Source organism: Typha latifolia, chromosome 3, assembly GCF_019914945.1.
Source record: "Typha latifolia isolate L0001 chromosome 3, TyphaL0001v2, whole genome shotgun sequence".
NCBI classification, from domain to species: Eukaryota; Viridiplantae; Streptophyta; class Magnoliopsida; order Poales; family Typhaceae; genus Typha; species Typha latifolia.
Genome location: NC_133088.1, coordinates 15,382,074 through 15,401,931, shown reverse-complemented (window position 1 = coordinate 15,401,931; position 19,858 = coordinate 15,382,074). Strand labels below are relative to the sequence as shown.

General features: G+C 37.8%; 2 protein-coding genes across 4 annotated transcripts; one reads left to right on the top strand and one right to left on the bottom strand.

Annotated features, from left to right (window-relative positions):
- Window positions 1-6,540: 6,540 nt before the first annotated feature.
- Window positions 6,541-10,988, top strand: LOC140784956 (uncharacterized). Of its 2 annotated transcripts, none has more exons than XM_073132598.1 (8): window positions 6,541-7,014; window positions 7,484-8,588; window positions 8,696-8,786; window positions 8,904-9,037; window positions 9,127-9,178; window positions 9,504-9,583; window positions 9,733-9,826; window positions 9,916-10,988. In XM_073132598.1, exons 2-8 carry the CDS (start codon window positions 7,494-7,496, stop codon window positions 10,503-10,505), a joined length of 2,136 nt encoding a protein of 711 aa, XP_072988699.1. In that variant the 5' UTR covers window positions 6,541-7,014; window positions 7,484-7,493; the 3' UTR covers window positions 10,506-10,988. The 2 variants fall into 2 exon arrangements, with proteins under 2 accessions (XP_072988699.1, XP_072988698.1); XM_073132597.1 differs by having other exon boundaries at window positions 8,880-9,037.
- A 2,285-nt stretch (window positions 10,989-13,273) lies between these two features.
- Window positions 13,274-19,368, bottom strand: LOC140784950 (bifunctional fucokinase/GDP-fucose pyrophosphorylase). Of its 2 annotated transcripts, none has more exons than XM_073132590.1 (7): window positions 18,904-19,368; window positions 18,463-18,742; window positions 17,710-18,077; window positions 16,938-17,064; window positions 15,310-16,326; window positions 14,204-14,922; window positions 13,274-14,016 (listed from the first exon to the last, which is right to left on the bottom strand). In XM_073132590.1, the coding sequence occupies exons 1-7, from the start codon at window positions 19,228-19,230 to the stop codon at window positions 13,621-13,623; spliced, it is 3,234 nt and encodes a 1,077-aa protein (XP_072988691.1). In that variant the 5' UTR covers window positions 19,231-19,368; the 3' UTR covers window positions 13,274-13,620. The 2 variants fall into 2 exon arrangements, with proteins under 2 accessions (XP_072988691.1, XP_072988690.1); XM_073132589.1 differs by having other exon boundaries at window positions 17,710-18,080; window positions 18,904-19,353.
- Between the last annotated feature and the right edge of the window lie 490 nt (window positions 19,369-19,858).

Genomic DNA, 19,858 nt, shown 5'->3' with positions numbered 1-19,858 from the left:
TTTAAATATTAAAATCTTTTAATTGTTTATTTCCTAGCAAAATATTTAAAAAACTATTGTTAAAGTTACTGATTTATAACCTAACTTGCAGATAGTTCCACTCCCACCTTGATAATTGACACTAGAGCCGCCACATCCAAGCCACGTGGCGACACATGCTCTTGTCACGGCCGGCGTGACCGGCGGCTTAGAAGAACCGCCGTACTCCCCCCACCGAGCCCACCCCAACGACGCACATGCTTTCGCAGTCCAACACGTGTCCTCTTACTGCCAAATAGCATCCTGGGCCCCACATTTCGCTGTGCGGGTTTAACCCCTCATGGAAGTAAAGTATATATATATATATATATATATAGATATAGATATATTTAATATACGAGTCGGTTTCTTAAATTGACGTCAAAATCCGTAGAAATTCGACGTGGACTAGACGCTTGCCTTCATTTGGTGAGTGATGAACACGTCATCAAAATCCCTCTCTGATGCTTGTCGTCGTCTTCTTGTACACCCCCTACTGCCGTTGTCATCTTCATCTAAATTATCTCCCTCTCGCTCTCTCTTTCTCTATCTATCTATAGTGAATACTGATACGAAGCTTAATTTGCTTTGATGTTGGTGTTTGTTTGCTGTTGTCTTCTTTTTAATTAGGTCTTCCTACGATAATTTTTTACACAAGTGTGGGTAGATGTAGAAGAGTCTACTTCAGTCTTCCAACTATTGATTGGTCTCAGTCGTATATAAGTCTCTCCTTGGAAGTCAACCAGATGATTTTCTTTTTGTCCTCTCTCTCTCTCTCTCTCTCTTTGATTGTTTCTTTTCGTAGGTTGTAAGTTGAAAATTCCAGTGCATATGAAATGAAAGCTAGAGAACATACATAGGTCAGCTTAATGAAGTGTTTGGTTGATAGCTGGGTTGGATTTTTCTCAAGGCCCAGATAAGGTGGGCCTTCTTCAGTAGAGGATCATCTCATCTACTTTGTTTTGCCAACTTACCAGGGGAATTTAGTCAGGCCCATGGTTTTGGTTTTGGAATTGGAGGTGATTAATTAGGTGGGGAGTTGGACTTTGGGAGATTGAACGTGCTTTAAATCCAGAGAATTAATTTACCTACCTTGAAGCCTCCTTTGATTCTCGAGTAACAAATTGGTAGACGAAATGTTCGATGGAGCATTTGGAGCAGTTTATTCTGGTATTCTCTGTGGATCGGGTCAAAAAGGGATAAAGGAAAGGAAAAAAAAACCATTGGATTATGGTTCAAAAGACTCGGTCAACGCAAGAGAACCGTAGCACTACGATTCTGGAGTATTAGTTGCCCTTTTAATTCAACAGGTAAAAGATAAGTAGAGAGTGATGGGAAACTAACTTTATTCGTAGCTCTATCCATATTTTTCTATAATGCATTAAGCAGCATTAACGGTACATTTAAGGGTATAATAAGAACACTAAATTTAGTGATATCTCCTATTATCAAGACCTAATCTTATATTTAAAGCTATAAATACAAAGGAAAATAAAAATAGAAGAAGGATGTGGTTATTATAATTTATAGCCGTTTAGATTGGGATTGTAAATTTTAGAGAAATATTAATATGTATCCACAGGAAAGAGCTTTTTATTGGACCAGAATTGTCCACCGAACCGAAGTAACGGGAATTAAGGCTCAAGCCCAGCCCAAAGGCTTAATGCCTAATTTTTAATTTAATTATATTCCCCTTGTATTATATCTTAAATATCATACTAAATTCCTGAAAAAATAAACATAACATTCTTTTTACTTCTGTTTCATTTTAATAATATCTTTTTAAAATACTTTTAAAATAAACTATATATTATTACTATTCAGTGTGTACTGCACTTTTAAGAATAAGACCAAACTATGCACATATAACACTTTAGTATAAAATTACTAAATATTAATATTAATATTTATTAAAGTAAAATCCATGAGTTTTAACCTCACTCGAACCTAGAGGATTTAAAATAATTTAGGTTTAATATTATCTGATTCATATTATAAAAAATAGTCTATTATTAGATAAATTATATTCGTATTTATTATCCTAACCTATTTAACTCATTTATAATACAAATAGTACATTTATAACACAAATAGATTCATATATAATAGTAAATAAAATTACTTATAACCTGTATAATTCTTATAAACTCATATATAACTTAAACTTAACCCAACCCAACACAATATAAACCTATTGCCATCAACTAATATAACCAGAGTCTTTCCCAGTGAATGTATATAATTAAACCCTAACTAAAATTGATCCCCATTTATTATTACCAAATTGAATGCACCGATCAGCTATCTCCAGCTGAATCATTTCTCTGGCAACAGATAAGTCCTCTCTCTCTCTCTCTCTCTCCCTTTCTCTTTCTCAATCTTTGCCTTCAATACCCAACAGATATATATATATAATTAACATGTCAACTAGCCTGGGACTTTAATAAAATATGAATGCCCAACGTGGGCCTTAGTTTGTCCCACAACAACTGGAAAGAACAGAGCAGCAACCCATCGACAGCTCTACATCCTTTGTATCCCTCCAATTTCTTTTACATATTTATGTGGGCAGTAATGCATAAACGTAGACAATAATTGCAAGATTATTGTAATTAATCTAAGCATGATTGGTGTACTAAGAGTTGGAAATTCCTTAGACAGAAGGCATATTACAACCTGAATGCAACTATATGTATCAAAGAGAAAAACCTACGGCTTTTCTTTCTATATCTCATCTTAAAAGGGTCTAAATATGAGTGGTTAAGGGAATCATGTAAGCATGTGGGAGGCAACTAACCGACTTGAATTAAATCCAATTTGCCGTTACTGTAGAATATTCTCAGACTATTTATACTATTGGTTGTCATATAATCTTATAATTATAATAGTCTTTAGCAACAAGAAGATTAGCTTACCAAAATTATTTTATTATAATTGAATATTTATACCCCTTATATTTTTTTACTTTAATATCTTAAAAATATCTCGAGTCATTTTGACCTTAAAAATCTGATTTCGTTTTTTATTTATTTATTTTAATCTTAAAAGAACTTACTCAAAGTATTAAGATCATTAATTTTACATCCATCAATTTAATCTTAAAATAAATAGACATGATCAAATGGTAAATATTCGTGCCGTCAGTAATAATAAATACTCTTTAACACTATATACGAAAAGATTAATAAAATGATGAGCTATTTAATTGCTAAAAAGTATGGAAAAATGTGCTCACTTTTAAAAACTTTTTTTTTTTAATTTGATGTTTGACTGGAAAAATTAAATTAAGAAGTACTTTTGTTTTATCTTTTTAATTTTTTAATTAAAAAAATAAGAGTCACTAAATTTTTAATCATTTTAATTTGCTCACATGCATGCGCTCGCTTGCGGCTAAAACTAGTAATTAATCTTTATCCATCTAATAATAAATTACGCCAAGTTTCCATGCCACGGACTTACTAAACAATAATGATACTTCATCGGAAGTCGCGCTGGACTAAGAGCGAGACACGTCTACTTAATAAAAATTAAGATGCATGCATATATATATAAGACTATAACACGTCCAACTGGTTAATAAAAAAAACCCTAATTAAGTTCTCAACTCAAGCCCGGAATTCCCGGGATTAGTAAGGCAGTGAGGAAATTAAGTGAAACCCAAGACGGGATTTGCTACGTAAAAGTTAAGTTAGGCATTAGTAATATAACCCCCTCCCCAAAAGTCTATAAAATTATAATTAGTGTTTCCACCTTTAGAAGGTGCAACGTTCCATCACATGGACTTCATCGACAGGAGGGAAAGAGCTAGAAATGGGAATGATTGATAGAATGGGTGGTGGCGATGGATAAGTAATAATTAATTAGTACGCTAATTATAATCCACGCGGTTGTCGGGGGGAGAGGGGAGGGCGACGGGCAAGAGGCAAACATGTTAATTAGCAATGTACGTACTAATTACATTTATGGGATCGGTAGCACTAATTAATTAATTAATTGTCGGCATGCCGAGGTGGAAACCCCTAGAACGTAGAAAGAAGCACATGCATGGTGGTAATAGTGATCGGCAGTGTTAATTAATTACTCGAGTACAAAAGAGGGGAATGTTTGCTTGCCATTGAGATTAGTTTCAAATATATGCACATCGGTTTCACTGCATTAATGGAACAGTGTCAAGATTGGTGTCCTAATATCATCAAGGTAAAAGTAAATCAGGAATAAATAGTTTACTCTTAGTCGGTTGCCTAATCGCTTTAGTTTTTTTAATAAGTTTACGTAATAATTTATATTTAGATACTAAATTATAAATAAGTATGTTAATTATAATTTATATTTTACTTAAAAAATATGTATAATTTTATCATGTTAAAATTTTATTATCCGCATAAGAAGAGATCACACATGCAAAATATGTTAAAAATACGAGGTACATTATTGGTATATTAAGTAATAGTTTAAAATTGTCTAATTAACTAATTATCTCTAACACTGGTATAGTCCTCCAATCTCATAATCCTGTGAGAGAAGATGATGAGTTTGAATGTTAGGAGCAGGCTAGCCTCCTGTCCGGCCCCAAGAATGAGCTGATCGACATAGTAAACGAAAATAAATACATTGAACCTTCCACCGAGAAGGTAAAGGAAAAGAGCTTTTAGGGCCACAGTAAAAGTAACAGGAACAGGAACAGGAACCGTTGACCTAATATAGTTGAAAATCCAAATGACCGAACTGCCCTTTAGGTAATCTTTTTCTTATTAGAAAACCTGCCCTCCAAATTAACCGGACGAACGGACGCGTGGATGTGACGCGGACTCCAAAATGGACTCACGCACTCACTCGTCGAGCTGCTTCTGCACAAAGTTGAGGTGCAAAAACGTCATTTCGCACCTACCACAACCGCCGTTCCTTAGCCTCGTCGTCCACACCTGGATGGAAGCATTCGTCGATCCGAACCGTCCAAGTCCAAGCGATACATCCAAAGTCGGGATCCGGGACGAAAGGACGGTGATCCCGGACTCACGGTTTTATATACTGCTCAGCCTAGATCTGCGTGATCCGAGCGGGGCCCATTAGTTGGACGGTCCTGATCTGCGGGGTCTCGTGGATTGGTCTCGTTGCGTGTGTAAAATGCCATGGTATTCTGGGAGGTGAGAAGACGCAGTCTTCAGTTTCACTGAGTCGTCGGTCAACTCTCATACGTTGACTTCGAGGCTAAGCGCGGGAAACCGGAGTCTCCTGGGCAACGCTCGATTCTCTCTATCCCCTGTAGACCGTTGTTTGAGAAGAAAATAGAAGAGAAAATAAAAATGGCCCAAAGTAAAACAATTCGGCGTTCTTTCATCTGACTCTCTCTCTCTTATCAACTCTTTCTAAAATCAAAAGGAGGTAGGAGGTAAAAAGTTTACTAGATAATTTTTAGTATGACATAAATTAAAATTAAATATAATTTATTATCTCACATTCTGCTCTTATTTTGTAAATAATTTTAAAACATCTTAGTCCTGTAACAACTATGACAGTGACCATCTATTCAAAAGTAACTCTCAAACTTTATGTAAGTTAATTTAATGATCTTTCTCCCATAACAACTATGACTATGACTAATGCGCTGGGGTTTAAACTTAAAAGTACTCATACAATATAATTTAAAAAAAAAAAAAAACTAGTTGAATTGTAACCCAAAAAGTCACCTCCCAAATCAATACCCTATGGGATACCATTAGCTTTAAATTTAATTTTATTAAACAGGGAGATGTTTAGATCCTAATGCAATCTTTCTAACGACAAAAAAATAAATTGGCGGCACATCGATCGGTGTTATATAATTGTGGGACATGAAGATGGAAATATATTCTGAATAAGTTTCTATTTTTGACCTGAATATGACAGGCGACATGTATGGCCTTGCATAATGTAGCTTGGTAACGTTCCAAGCATACATTACATGACCCCCCCCAAATTCTTTAATTAGGGCCTCAGGATGCTTTTCAAGACTAATTAATACTAAAGAATGTTCAAAGAATGCGGATATTTCATTAGCCAGCCTCAGCCCTCAGGTCGTTTACTTGGAAATTTTATTGGTACAAAATTGACAAATTCCAGCAAAGAATTAATCTGAGAACCTGTGGACTACTTAATTTTTTTTTTTTGAATAATTATAAATCTATAAGATAATGATGCTTTTATATAAAGTTTTTACTAATATATATATATATTTTTTTTATAATGAGGAGATCTAATCCAATATTAAGTAAATAGTAAGGATTAGTTAATCTTTTTTAAACTTAGTAAATGATATATATTGTCCCTTACCTAACAAGTTAAGGTGTTAGAATTATTGATGAGTTAATATGTTAGCAGAGAGCGTAGGTTTTTTTAATGGTCTAGAATTCAAATTTTGTTAGCTCGGCTTAGCCCTTAATTTTTTTATTATTTATTCAAAGAATAAATAAGAGAGAGAGGAAGGAGTGGGGGCGATTTATGTCATTTGGTCGGGCTATTTCCCAATAGAATTTGGAAGGCAGCGGGGAAGCGAGGGGATGAGAGCAGGGCTTAATAGAGCAGTACAAAACAGCGGCAGGAGCAGGCAGCGTTGAGAAGAGAAGAGAAGACTGAAGAGAAGAGTGGAGGTAAAAAAGAATAAAAGAAAAATTGATAAAATAAAGATAAAGAGTCTCTCTCGTCTCGCATCCCATTAACGTCCTGCTCGATCCGTCCGATCCCGGAGATCGAGGCACCCACCATCACCTTCTCCTTCTCCTTCTCCTTCTCCTTCTCCTTCTCTCGCATTCTTTTCTAGCTCGTTGGGTCCCTGTCCCATTGTTTATTAGGGTGTTTGTGGAATTGTTTAGACCCGGTTCTTCTAATCTCGCCGAGGGAGGGAGGGGAAGGGGAAGGAGGAGGGGAAAGGGCTTTGAATCCCACAGGTGGAGATCTCTTTGGAGAGATAGGTTGCTTGGATTCGACGGTGTTTCGCACGCTTTTAACGTGGGAGTCCAGGTGAGCCTTCCTTCTCTCTCTCTAGTTTGTTGGCTTCTAATTGCTTCGTTGTTGTAAAAGTCCATCCTTTTGTGGTCAAAATCGCTTCTTGCTTCATTTCTATTGGTTTTCCTGCGTTTTGCTTTGTTTGGTATTGCTTGGTTTCGAGATTTGGGCTTCGTTTCTCCTTAATCTGTGTCGGAGATTGAGGGGCTTTGCCCCTTGGATTAGATGAAGTCGGTCGCCTCCTCTTTTACTATTCCAAGCCAATGCTTCTGCCGACTAGGTTCATTGCCCCTAGGTTGGGACTTGCAGAGCAATCTTGGGCTATCGGATTTGGGTAGATTTGCTTATTGAATGACTTAGATTTACCCCCATTTGTTTATCCCTTTGTTTCTCATGTGAAGGGAATTCATGACGTTGCTTAGTGCTTATAAGAGCTCTGCACTGTTTACTGAAATGGAATTTTCTCTTGTCATTTACTTTGAAGTGAGACAGCCATGGCTAGTAGCCACTTGCTCCGTGAAGAAGAGGAAGAGGAGGATCTCTTCTTTGACTCAAGGGAAGAGCTCTCGTCTTTATCATCTGATTCGTGTCCTGGTAGCCCGACGAAGCACGATATTTGCCTGGATGGGAGTTTTGTCAGCCGAGTCTCCAGCGATCCACGGTACCTTCTCTGGATTAACAGGCCTGACAGTGTGCGGGAGCGGCGGGATAAGTTCATCAGTTCGATGAATTTGGATCTCAATCACGGTCGCCAGCCAGGATCTGTTAATTTTGATGATGATTCGAAGGCAGTGGATGGAATTGTGCCAGACACAGATAGACTCATGTCGGATGGAGGAGCTGTTCTCAGAAGCTGCAGTTCGGAGAATGGGTCTTCCATGTCCAGATGGTCCACCGACCGACCCAGTACATCTGATGATGGAAGCTTAGAGGAGAACTTTGAGTACAGAATCAAGAATTCGGATGATGGTATTTTAAGAAGCCTACACGAGGTTGCTTCTAGTAATAAAGCGTCGAGCAATTCTGAGAAGACTATGAAGAAGAGAAGGATGGGATGGCTTAGAAGATTGGGTGTTGTGGCTGGCATTGTAGATAGCGAAGGGAATAAAGTTAACTCAAGTCTCGCAGCATGTGATCAGAGTACCAGTGGTAGGGTTGAAAGGGTTACAGTTCGTCCATATAAGAGGCGATCAAAGGAATTTTCTGCAGTCTACAAGGGGCAAGAAATCAAAGCTCACCAAGGTGCCATCCTGACCATGAAGTTTAGCCCTGATGGCCAGTATTTAGCCAGTGGTGGTGAAGATGGAGTAGTGCGTGTATGGTGTGTGATGGAATGTGAGCGATCAGAGACCTCTGGCATTCGTGATGATGATCCGTCATGCATATACTTTTCAGTGAACAACAATTCGGAAATAACGCCCATACAAGCCAAGAAGGAGAAAATGAGCAAGTCAATGATAATGAAGAAAACAACAGATTCAGCTTGTGTTGTAATTCCAACCAAGATTTTTCGGATATCTGAGGAACCATTGCATGAGTTTCATGGACACAATGGGGATGTCTTGGATCTTTCGTGGTCGGCGAATAAGGTCAGTTAGCTTTATACTTATTACTTGTAGGCTAATACTTCTTTTCATTTTTTTTTTGTAAATGTAATTGCAGTTCTTAAATGTGAAAAGTTTTGCACTCTCTGCAGTATCTGCTGTCATCCTCAATAGATAAAACCGTCCGCTTGTGGCAAGTTGGATGTAACAACTGCGTCAAAATTTTCCCTCATAATAATTATGGTAGGCAAATGAGAATTCTTAATCATTTTTACTGTTTATATCTACTCTAAGATTAGATTAATCTGATGATTATTTATTTTTCTACTAATGCAGTGACCTGTGTTCAATTTAACCCAGCAAATGAAAAGTATTTTATCAGTGGTTCTATTGATGGGAAAGTACGAATCTGGGAAATTCCTGGTTGCCAGGTTGCTGATTGGGCTGATATTAAAGAAATCATCACTGCTGTGTGCTACCACCAGAATGGACAAGTATGCTCCTCACTGAACCATCTAGTACTTACACTTACTGAATTGGCACTTGTAGAATTTGGTCAATAAATTTTTCTTGTTTTGTGCAGGGACTAGTAGTTGGCACAATCACAGGAAATTGCCGCTTTTATGATGCATCAGGTACACAACTATTTCATGTTTTTACTCCAAATATTTGTTTGAACTTTTCATATTGTAAATATTATGACTTCTTTCTGGTGATCATGGATTCAATTCTGTTGTGTTAGTGAAGATCTCGGTTTGATTTTGTCACTTTTTTAATGATTATTTACTTTGAAAAACATCTCAGTCAGGAACATCCTAGAGTTGTCTTCTAAAACTTTCAAACTGCTTGCCAGTCATGTTGTGTTTCAAAATGGTTATAATATTGCTTCTACTTAGCACTTCAACTAGGCAATGCATCTCCAAATGTCATTAATTAATAACTGTGTTTGTCATGATTCAGATAATCATCTAGAGCTGGAAGCTCAGATCTCACTACAGAGGAAAAAGAGGTCTTCCCGTAACAGGATTACTGGCTTTCAGGTAGCTTTTTACTTTAAATTTGACTTAAACATGAAATATGTTACTCCCTGTGTTATGTTATTTGTCCGTTTTCTCCTCACCTCTTTTGATGGATTACCTATATTCGTTGTATGGTTCTAATGTCCTTTAACTTTGCAATCTGTGTCCAGTCCTGCCCAAGCGATACTAAGAAGCTGATGGTAACATCTGCTGACTCAAAAATTCGAATTCTTGATGGGGTTGATGTAGTCTCCAAGTACAAAGGTAAAAGTCGATTTTGTGAAATCATAAACTTCAATTTTGGAGGACTGTCGAACTTCTAATCTCACACATCATCTGCTCTTTATTTTCAGGACGCAGAAGTTCTTCTACTCAGGTATCTGCATCTTTCACTCCAGATGGCCAGCATATCATCTCTGCTAGTGAGGACTCCAACATTTATGTCTGGAACCATGTAAACCAAGATGCACTGACATCAAACCAAGTGAAAAGCATATGGTCTTGTGAGCATTTCTTCTCCAGTAATGCTTCTATTGCGGTACCTTGGAATGGTTTACAGTCCAGAAAAGCGGTCTCAGTTTCCTCTGAGAATCTTCCATCGCAGCAAGACGTATTCAGGGACCTAACTGGTGTTTTAGAGAATGTATCTGGTAGCCACGGAGAAGATCTAGTAGGGGACAATATCCTTCATCTATCACCTTCTGGTAGTTTCACTCTGAGTCAGTTCTTCCCAGAGTTCTTTTCAAAGAGTTCGGCAACTTGGCCAGAGGAAAAGCTTCCATCCGGCTTGATTACAGCGTCTACCTTGAACAAGTCTCAGTATAAGTTCCTGAAAACTTCTTGTCAGAATGCTTCTCATGCCTGGGGTCAAGTGATAGTTACCGCAGGATGGGATGGTCAGATCAGGTCGTTTCAGAATTATGGGTTACCAGTGCAACTCTAACTTGATGTAGCCATCAAATGATTAGCAGAAAGTCCTATTTTCAGCATCTCACATGGCCATGAGTAAAAGCTACCAGGCATCTTCCTTTACAGAGAACAGCTCATTGATGAAGTTGATGCTGGTCCAATTTGTAATTAAAACGTACGAATATCACATGCTTGGTGCTCCTGCTGCATTGTACATGGACCAGAAATTGTATGTAAACTGGTGGTCCTTCAAGATCTTAACAGCAATATTAGTCGCGGCAGGCCCAGAAACTTGAACTTTTTGTAGATTTGTGCAGCGTAGTTTGGATCAAGAGTTTTTGTGTTCTTTTTGCCTTTTCTTTCTTTGGACTCCTTTCGAGGGTCTCATAGATATATCAGTAGCAAATTTTTCGCAAGTGGATGTGAAGCACCTCATCGCCTAGGCGAGGGGAATTACAATGTACTGTCAAATAGAGAAACTCCATTGAATTATACGTATTCATTCCTTTATTCGACATATATTGATCCTTGGATTCTCATGTTCTAGTCTCTCTGAGCAGGATAAGTCCATTTGTGGGGGACTTGTGTTTTGGGTATACATTGGGAGGTCTCTGTGGGGGGACCTGAGTCCCCAGTAGATCTTGTGATCACTGTGTCCTTTCAAGATTGGTTAGTTGATGAGTTATTATTGCTTAAAACCTTGAAAGTTCTTGTGACCTGGCATCTTGAGGCCTTGACCCTTGTTGTTGCCTTTGCACTATCCCTTGTTGATTCAAGGGCAAGGCTTAAAAGGGTAGTGATTGGAATCAGATACAATGGAAAGTTATCTGAGCCTCTCCCTATCCTTTTACAGATGACTATTTAGTGTCACTTTCAGTGCCCACTTCGGCATAAAAATGGATATTAGAATATAACAGCAATTCAATATGATCATGAATTGAGGATAACTATTTGTGTGTTAGATTGGTGGAGGAGTTCCAATATATGGAAAGTTTTTAGGATAATAAGTAAGCTCAGGTTTTCCATTATGCGTTGTGAATCCTCTGCTTGTTCTTCTAGTATTAGGGAAACTGAGAGTGCTTGCAAGGATTCTTCATTCAAGCCCTCGAGCTCTGCTTATTTTGTAAACAAGAGAGACAATTCCAGTTGCCACAATGGACATTTCAAATTCTTTGTCAAACCATTTATTTCTTCTTGCAGTCAGAATGAGAATTGAAATAGGCATAGTGCATTTCCTTTCCTAGAATTAGAATTTCATGAGGCGTGGCAACCTTCTCTCTTGATTTCGGCGTTTGACTCTGAATCAGGAAGAAAATTCTTCAAAGGGTAGCTCAGTTGGTAGGACAAAAGTTCGTTGATTCGATTATTAAATCTTTCCAAATTTTGACTAGTGTTGGGTTGCTATGACTTGGTAGTGGATTGGTTATCTGCCAAGTAGATTGATTTTGAGCCAGAAATTGTCACTTAATCTGGGAATCGAAGGAATAGTTACTGTTGGTTTACCTAACATCAACTTTTGCAAGAGTTTGATCAAACCGGCCTTGGAGAAACTGAGCTTTGATTAATTAAATTGGACCCATGAACTTTGATAAGGTCTGAATGAAAGTTAACTGCGACCCTAAGTGGGCCTGGGTGAGCCCAAGGTTTAGCAGGAAAGGTATAACCTAGGCCTATTTAAGTGTAATATTTGTTAGCGTTTTTTTTAATTATATAATTGCCACCGAGTTTTTTCAAAATATCATGACACTAAAATCTTGATCTTTCTTAATATTTTTTGTTAAAATTAACAAACACATGAAATATTTATTAACGGTTTTATCTTGCATAAAAAGAAGATATTATTTCTTGTACTCATTAAATTATTGGATAGCCCTTGAATTATTTTAAATTTTGTACAAGGGCAAAATAATTCGATTTTAATTATAATTAGTTAAATTTAGCTAACAAAATGATATTTTTGAATGAGCATAAAGGTTTAGTGATAATTATGATATTTTAAAAAATAATAGCAATTATAAATTTAAAAAGTTTTTAGTGATAATTATATAAAAATCTTTATTTGTTATACTCTACTTAGTATTTTTTTAAAGATCCACCATTCTGGCTGTCAAATTCTGCTCGTTAAGACATGATCAAAATCGGCTAGAAAGTGAGTAGATTCAAGTTTAATTTGAAAAACATGCAAGAAATTAATTTTGAGCTGAACTTGATCGTGAGCTAGTTTGATCAAACTAAAGAATAAATAATAGTACAATATTTAATATTATATAATATATAAAATTTAATATATATGACATAATATTTAGATCGAAGATCTAAATGTTGATAACTATATCGTTCTTATACCTTCACTATTGAATCAGGCCTTGATTTAAGTTTGATTTTATCGTGAATCAGACTTGATCGAACTCAATTTAGGTTAGAATTAATTCAGACTTGAAATAGGTTCAAACTCCAAATTGATATTTCAATTCAAGATCAAGTTCGGCTCGATTACACCCCTGCTGGGCCCCAATTCTACAGGGTCATGTTATCAATTATCAGATAAAATGAAAAAAAAAATGCAGTAAACTTGGCACCATAGGCTTGTAGATAAACCACTAACATTTCTTCAATTAATCATCAACTAAATACAAGAAAAAAAAAACGAATTTTTGAAAATATAGATGACTCTTTAATCACTTGGGCATCTGTCTATGGAGAGTGCTTGTAGTCTTGGTCTACAACTGTATCTTCCTACTGCATAACAGGTTGCCAAACAATGTTTGATATTCCAAATGAACTTAAAAAATACAGCATGTATTCTAGAAAAGTGGACTTCCCAAAGCCAGGAATGTCCATCCTTTATATTCCACAGATAAAATCAAATGACAATCTCAACTTGCCCCATCTCGGTGACAAGAACATATGGGATGATTCGGAGGCCACCAACTAGATGAGGGGAATGAATACTCCACAACAAATGTACACATGCAACTACTAAACAAGTGGATCTTAAATACCTCAGATCATGATACGTGTAACTAGTAAACAAATGAGTCTTGAATACCTCAGATTATGATACGTGTAACTACTAAACAAATGGGTCTTGAATACCTCAGATCATGATACGTGTAACTACCAAACAAATGGGACCTGAATACCTCAGATCATGATACGTGTATGTTCCAATTGTACACCTTCACATCAAAATCTGTAGATTCTTTGAGCGCATGCCTTAGGTCTTGTGCATGGTTATAGTCCTTAGCAAGTAGCAAAGCAAAACCACCTCCACCAGCACCGACTAGCTTGTAACCACAGCAGTAAGGATCGGCGAAAGCAAATAACTTGTCTACGAGCTGGTTGCTGCAGAATGGGTCCAACTCTTGATGATGCCTCCAGGCCTCCAACATTATGTGTCCGAGCTCATCGATGTCACCATTCATCATTGCTTCCCTTCCTATTTTGGCTAGAGTTGTGAGACGCTTGATGCTGGTTATGAGCAGGTTATCACGCTGGAGATATCGTCTAACCACCTTCTGCAAAACTTGATTGGCAAGCCTTACCTGCATAACAAAATATAGTAAGAGAAATTGTATGGAACAGATGACTGAAGTACTATGCTTCCTTGAGTGTTGCTGATTCGAGCATTAAAATGGTAAAGAATATTTGATTTCACATGAAGCTATTTGATTCTTAGAAGTATAAAAGAATATTCTGACGTATTAAACCAGAAAGGAAATACCAACATACTTGGCCAGTGAAAACCACTAGAAGACGCTGCTCTAACTCCAGCATCAACTGAGGTGACACTGCTAGAGGAATGACCTGCAACCGAAGTGGTCGTTCTGGAAAACTATGAGTACATTTAATGCCAGGGTACAGGCCACCAATTTGATCTTGCCATCCTCCACCAGTGCCCATTACTTGTTCTAATAGCAGAACAATTCTAGCAATATTATCGTTACTTTCATCTTCTTCCATGAGATGCAGAAGTCCCTTCACCACAGCGGCAGCCAATATACTAGAAGTTCCAAGACCACTTCCACGGGGAACGTCTGCCCATGTCCTTATGCTTAAACCAGATACTGACAATATTTTGTGATGGATAATACCAGACACAAGAATAGCAGACTTTACAAGGCGGAATGGATCATCAGATGCAAAAGGAGCAGAAATCGATGTAGGATCGTCAATATAGACATGATTGGCAGTATCATCTACAATCAGAATGCCAAAATTTTGAGTTGTCTCTACCACTGTGCAGATTGGAAGAGATCCTTCCAAACTTATTGCCATATTCAGGACACATCCTGGACGCTCCAAGCTCCAAGGAGGTGTATCACTCCAACCACCAACGAAGTCAACCCGAACCGGTAATTTCACAATGGCTTTTGTCCTATTGAAAGTGCTTTCCTCATGGTTTCTGATAAGGTTTGATGATGCATTCATCTCTCTAATCGGCACATATTCTACGAGTAGATATCTAAATTAGTGTGACTGAAATGAAAGAGCAAAAGCTTTTAAAATGGAGTGTCATAGTTATATTTATGTAGTAGCTCATATAACTCAAAAAAAAATTCCCCTATATCTTTAACTGGGCTATGCCCACTTCTGAGAGAAAAAAGGAGCTCTTTTCTAAAAGATAGTAAGTCAATAAGTGAAAACAGCGGATAAGGTTACAAAGAATATTTTCATAACTTTACTTACCTTAAAGGTTTAACCTTTTAATATAATGACCCAAAAACATTACTATTTCACTAATTTATATTTTACCTGTCAGACGCTTCCTGTATCCCTTACTTTGGGTTAGATCAAACACATCAGATTGCATTACTAAGAGAGATGAATCAGTATACCTTCAAATTCATATGTTACTGCCAATGCAGTCTCACTGGCAACTGCAGCCCAAACTTTCTCTTCTACCATATGAGCAGTTGATTCATCTCCGCAAGCCCTAAGAAGATCAACTTGAACCTGGTATCCTCTGCTTGGAGGAAGAACACAAGCATACTGATTCTCAAGATTAGGGCAGACTGCAAGAAGTTCTTTACAGATTTCTATTCCTAAGACATCTTTTTGTAGAATCTCCTCACACAATTGAGATAAGTTGCGTCCGACCAAACCATAGATCAAGCAAGCCTTAGCTATCCCAGCTGCAAGATCTGCTTGATGATTACTTGAATCCATGCAGAGATTAGGAAAGTCAATAGACCGATGCAGCTCCTCCAAGCTGACACGGTATGATTTTCGCCACAAGGAAAGCATATCTTCAGACTGGTGGTAGGATGATCCCATCAGCCACATTCCTATATTAAGCATTACAGAAGGAGCTAGGATAGGAAATAGTTTTGCGTTCCACAAACATTTGTCTTGAGTGTCTGTTGAGCTCCACAAGTCGGTTTCCTCAATCTTAAGATCATATAAGACCTTTCTCCATGGTTTGCCACAGAAAGTTCCGTTCTGTTTGACTGAAATTTTGGGATTGTCATGGATTCCACAATAGATAATAACTCTTCCCAAGCCTTTTATCAGAGGTACTTCCCAAAGACAATGACGATCAGGTAAGATGAAATGAACTAATTTTCCGGTTTGCTCACATTCATTTAATCCTCGTAACTTTACACCAACAACGATGGATTGTGAACCAATCTGTATTTTGCCTGAAAGAGATGAATCATAAACCATAGATTCCCCTCCAATCGAGACCCCAGGTGAAATTTTGCTGGACAAAATGACAGCTGTTGCAGCAATATCACAAAAGGTGGTTTCTGGTAAAGAACACAAATGCCTTCTACCTACTAGTCCTGAATTGGGACCCCCTAAGTGATCCATAACTTCAACAGAAGTGCCAAAATGTAAAAAGGACAAGCCATCTGCAAAGAAATAAAATAATAGTGAACTCTCAATCCAAAGAGAAGTAGCATCTATCTGCATAATCTCTCACCAAAGTTAACAAGAAAAATCAAGTGAAGAAGCAAAAAAAGAAAAAGGTATTGTCAGCAGAACCTAAGCACAGAATTACTAACTCATGAGAGAAGCTATCAGACCCAAAAGGAGATCACCATTGAATCTGAAAAATGCCAAGGTAAATCTGGAAAAGCTAATTCCACAGTCCACAAGAAGACATAAGGCATTTAAATTAAACTGTAAAAGAGTTCGAGATCATATATAGGTTTTTCACGATTTACTGTCAGGGATATACAACTAGCTGCAATAACAAGAGGCAACGAAAAGTATTCTGACCCTTATGCATAATTGGAGAACTATGACAATTTCAGAAGAATAGAGAAGAATTTCATCATTATGCAAGGAAAAGAACTAAAATTCTACTTACTTCTGGTATGTGATAGATACTAGGTGTTATTATGATTCAGGGAATCAGAACAAAACTTTAGCTGCAATCTCCAAAAGCAAACTAATTATTAGAAACAAGTTAAAAACATAAGATGATAAGACAGATTTGTTATTTATGGATAGGACATACAAGAACAAAAACTGAACATCTTCTGACTTCCTAGTGCATTGACCAGCTCTTTTCCTAAGGGACGCAGCTTCAACCACTCATGTTTTGCAGGCACCCATGCCGCTATCAAGTCCTCGTACAAACTCATCTGCAATCAGTTAGAAAAGATTCAAGTTTCCAAAAAAGCAGAAACTTAATGTGCTGACCAACGAATTTGCCTAATTAGAATATCATGATGCATGATATACAAGAAAGTAAGCATAGAAGGTCCAGATTACTTGACCTGAGTAGAGATCAATTAAAAGATTTCTTATGGCAATACGAATATAGTTGAGAAGGATCAATAGAAAGGAAATAGTGCCTGGGTAACCTCTAAATATATCATTTTAGGGTGATAATTTAATACAAATTGACCAAGCCTCTATATCCATTTAAGCTGCAACTAAAAACCCTAAATGGCAGAAAGTGTATGATCCTTCCTTGGGTGTAGAATACAAAAGGCAAGGGTTCTTCTCATCAAACCATAAAGTTGACAAAAACAAAGTTGACAGCCAGGTAGCATGAACTTTTGAGAGAAAACAACTGACCATCAAATCATGAAAAAAGCTAGTAGGGTGAGAGACCGAAACAAAAACAAGAAAAGAATTGCACCAACTTCTCTTACTTAGACAAAATGCAATAGATAAGAAAGACCTAAAATATCTTCAAATATGTAACTCGAAGAGAGATAACGAAAACATAATACTTGCTACTGTTACAGCTCGCACATCAATGCTGAATAATGGTGGCTTGCCTCTTTTCTGCTATTCATAAGATCCATTATCATCCTCCTACTTGAAGAATATGCAAGTCTAATAAGCTCTGCCCATGCTTTGCCTCTCACTGCTATTATCCCTGTGTCAAGTAATGCTCTACCATCATGTAGGATGGCCTGACTCTCCAAAAGCTCATTCACAGTTGGCTTTTGCAGAAGATTCTCAACTAAAGAGAGTGAATAATTTTCACCCAAAGTTCCGTTTTTTGATGCTACAATAACACCATGATTAGAAGCTACATCCAGGTTGATTGGGACTGTGATAATGCAAGAAGCATCATGTGGAAGATTCATCTTGGAAGCATCAAAACAGGGGAGAACGTCTCCAGTCATGATGAAAATCCCACCTGCTAGGTAAATCAATTGTAGTAAGATGGATTGAGATGCATTGAGGTACACTAAGGGAATATATGACAAAGACGACCAACAAAATTATGCCAATTGCCAAAGAGGAACACCCGATGACTTATTGAAGCGCTTATTCACATTAATCTTAATGAGTCTTGATAAATGAGCTTCATACTAATGATCAGCAAATCAACATATAAAACAATTGCAGTGCACCTTAAGTAAAAGGCGTAAAAGGCCTCCAGTACCAAAACCAGCTTCGACATGCAAAGGAGACATTAACTTTAAATAGTATAACTACTCATTAGCATCTATTTTCCTACTAAGATTGAAACATTCCACTACATTGAATACAATGTAAAAGAGGATTCAGGAGAAACTAACCTGAATCCTTGAAAGCTTGCCTGGCACCAGAAGAAATTGCAAGTATGTGATCGAAAAGCAAGGGAACAGGCTCATCGGGATTATCTGTAGCCAAATATGGTAGTGGCAGAAACACTTTTCCCATTGGATTAGCCCATGGAACCCTCTTAGAGTCACCTCCAGCATGAAGTAATAATATACGCTTCTTAGCAATAAAGTTCACAATAAATGGAGGGACATCCTCATTAGAATCGCCATGCTCTTTAGATAATAGTTCATCGCATTTGCTGTCGTTTGGCATCTGCTGACCAATTAGAAGCAATTCATTTGAAAGATAATCCTAAGAATGTTTATATAAGGGGGAATATAATTACACATCTACGTCAAGATCTAACACTAGCGCTTCTTTCAAGGGGATAAAAATAAAGATCCAAGAAGTTTGCATAGGAGTAGGACGATGACCTCGGAGAGGAGGTGGGCGGCGAGAACTGAGATGGCGTGGAGAGTGGCGGCGCCGGATCCGATGCGGGCACCGTCGGGGTCGGGGACCGCGAGGGTGACGGTGGAGGCGGCGATGCGGCCCATGCGCTTTGCGCGATTCAGGTGCCACTCGTACAGCGCCGCCTGCTCCGGGCTCGCCGCCGTCAGCACGACGGCGTCCCACGTGGCGACCCGCGAGGGGTCGCGCACCGAGAGGCGCAGATGGTACCAGGACTTCCGGAGGATGGCCTCCACGTCATCCGCCGTGGGCCCCCTCCTCCTCCTTGCATTCCCCCACCTCTGCTCCATTCACCTCCTCACGATTGGAACTCGAAACGGAAGCAAGACGACGGAGACGAAGGCCAAATAGAGCGGAGAGCAACGGAACCGAATCTACTACGCTCAGACCCGATAACTAACCGACTCGTTATTGTCGTATGATTACTCATTAAGGTGCTTCTTAAGCGAAAGATTTATTTGTCTTAAAATAAAGGGTATTAACCTAAGACGTGCTCCTGTTCGGCTCCTAGTCAATTTTATCAAGCTCAAACATGAATTAAGTTCAAAAAGGATTCAAATCGACTCGGTCTGGCTCCTTTGATCAGGAGAGCTAAGTCAAGCTTGTTCAAAACTTAGCTCAACTAACTAGCGTAAACTAATAAATTTATAGAACTAAAGATCTAGCTATTAAATCTCAATCTAGCAATTATAATATCTATTATATATATATATCAAATTAAACCCAAATGAACTAAGTTTTACTCATGTTCGGCTCATTAATATTTTGAACTCAAATTTTGACTCATGTATTAAATGATCTAGTCAATGTTGAATTAATGTTTAACTGAAACAGGAGTTATTTGCAAACAGGTTAGATTCACAGCACTACTTAAAATTAGCTAATGAAAAAGTTTTACTTTATTGTGCATTGTTACAT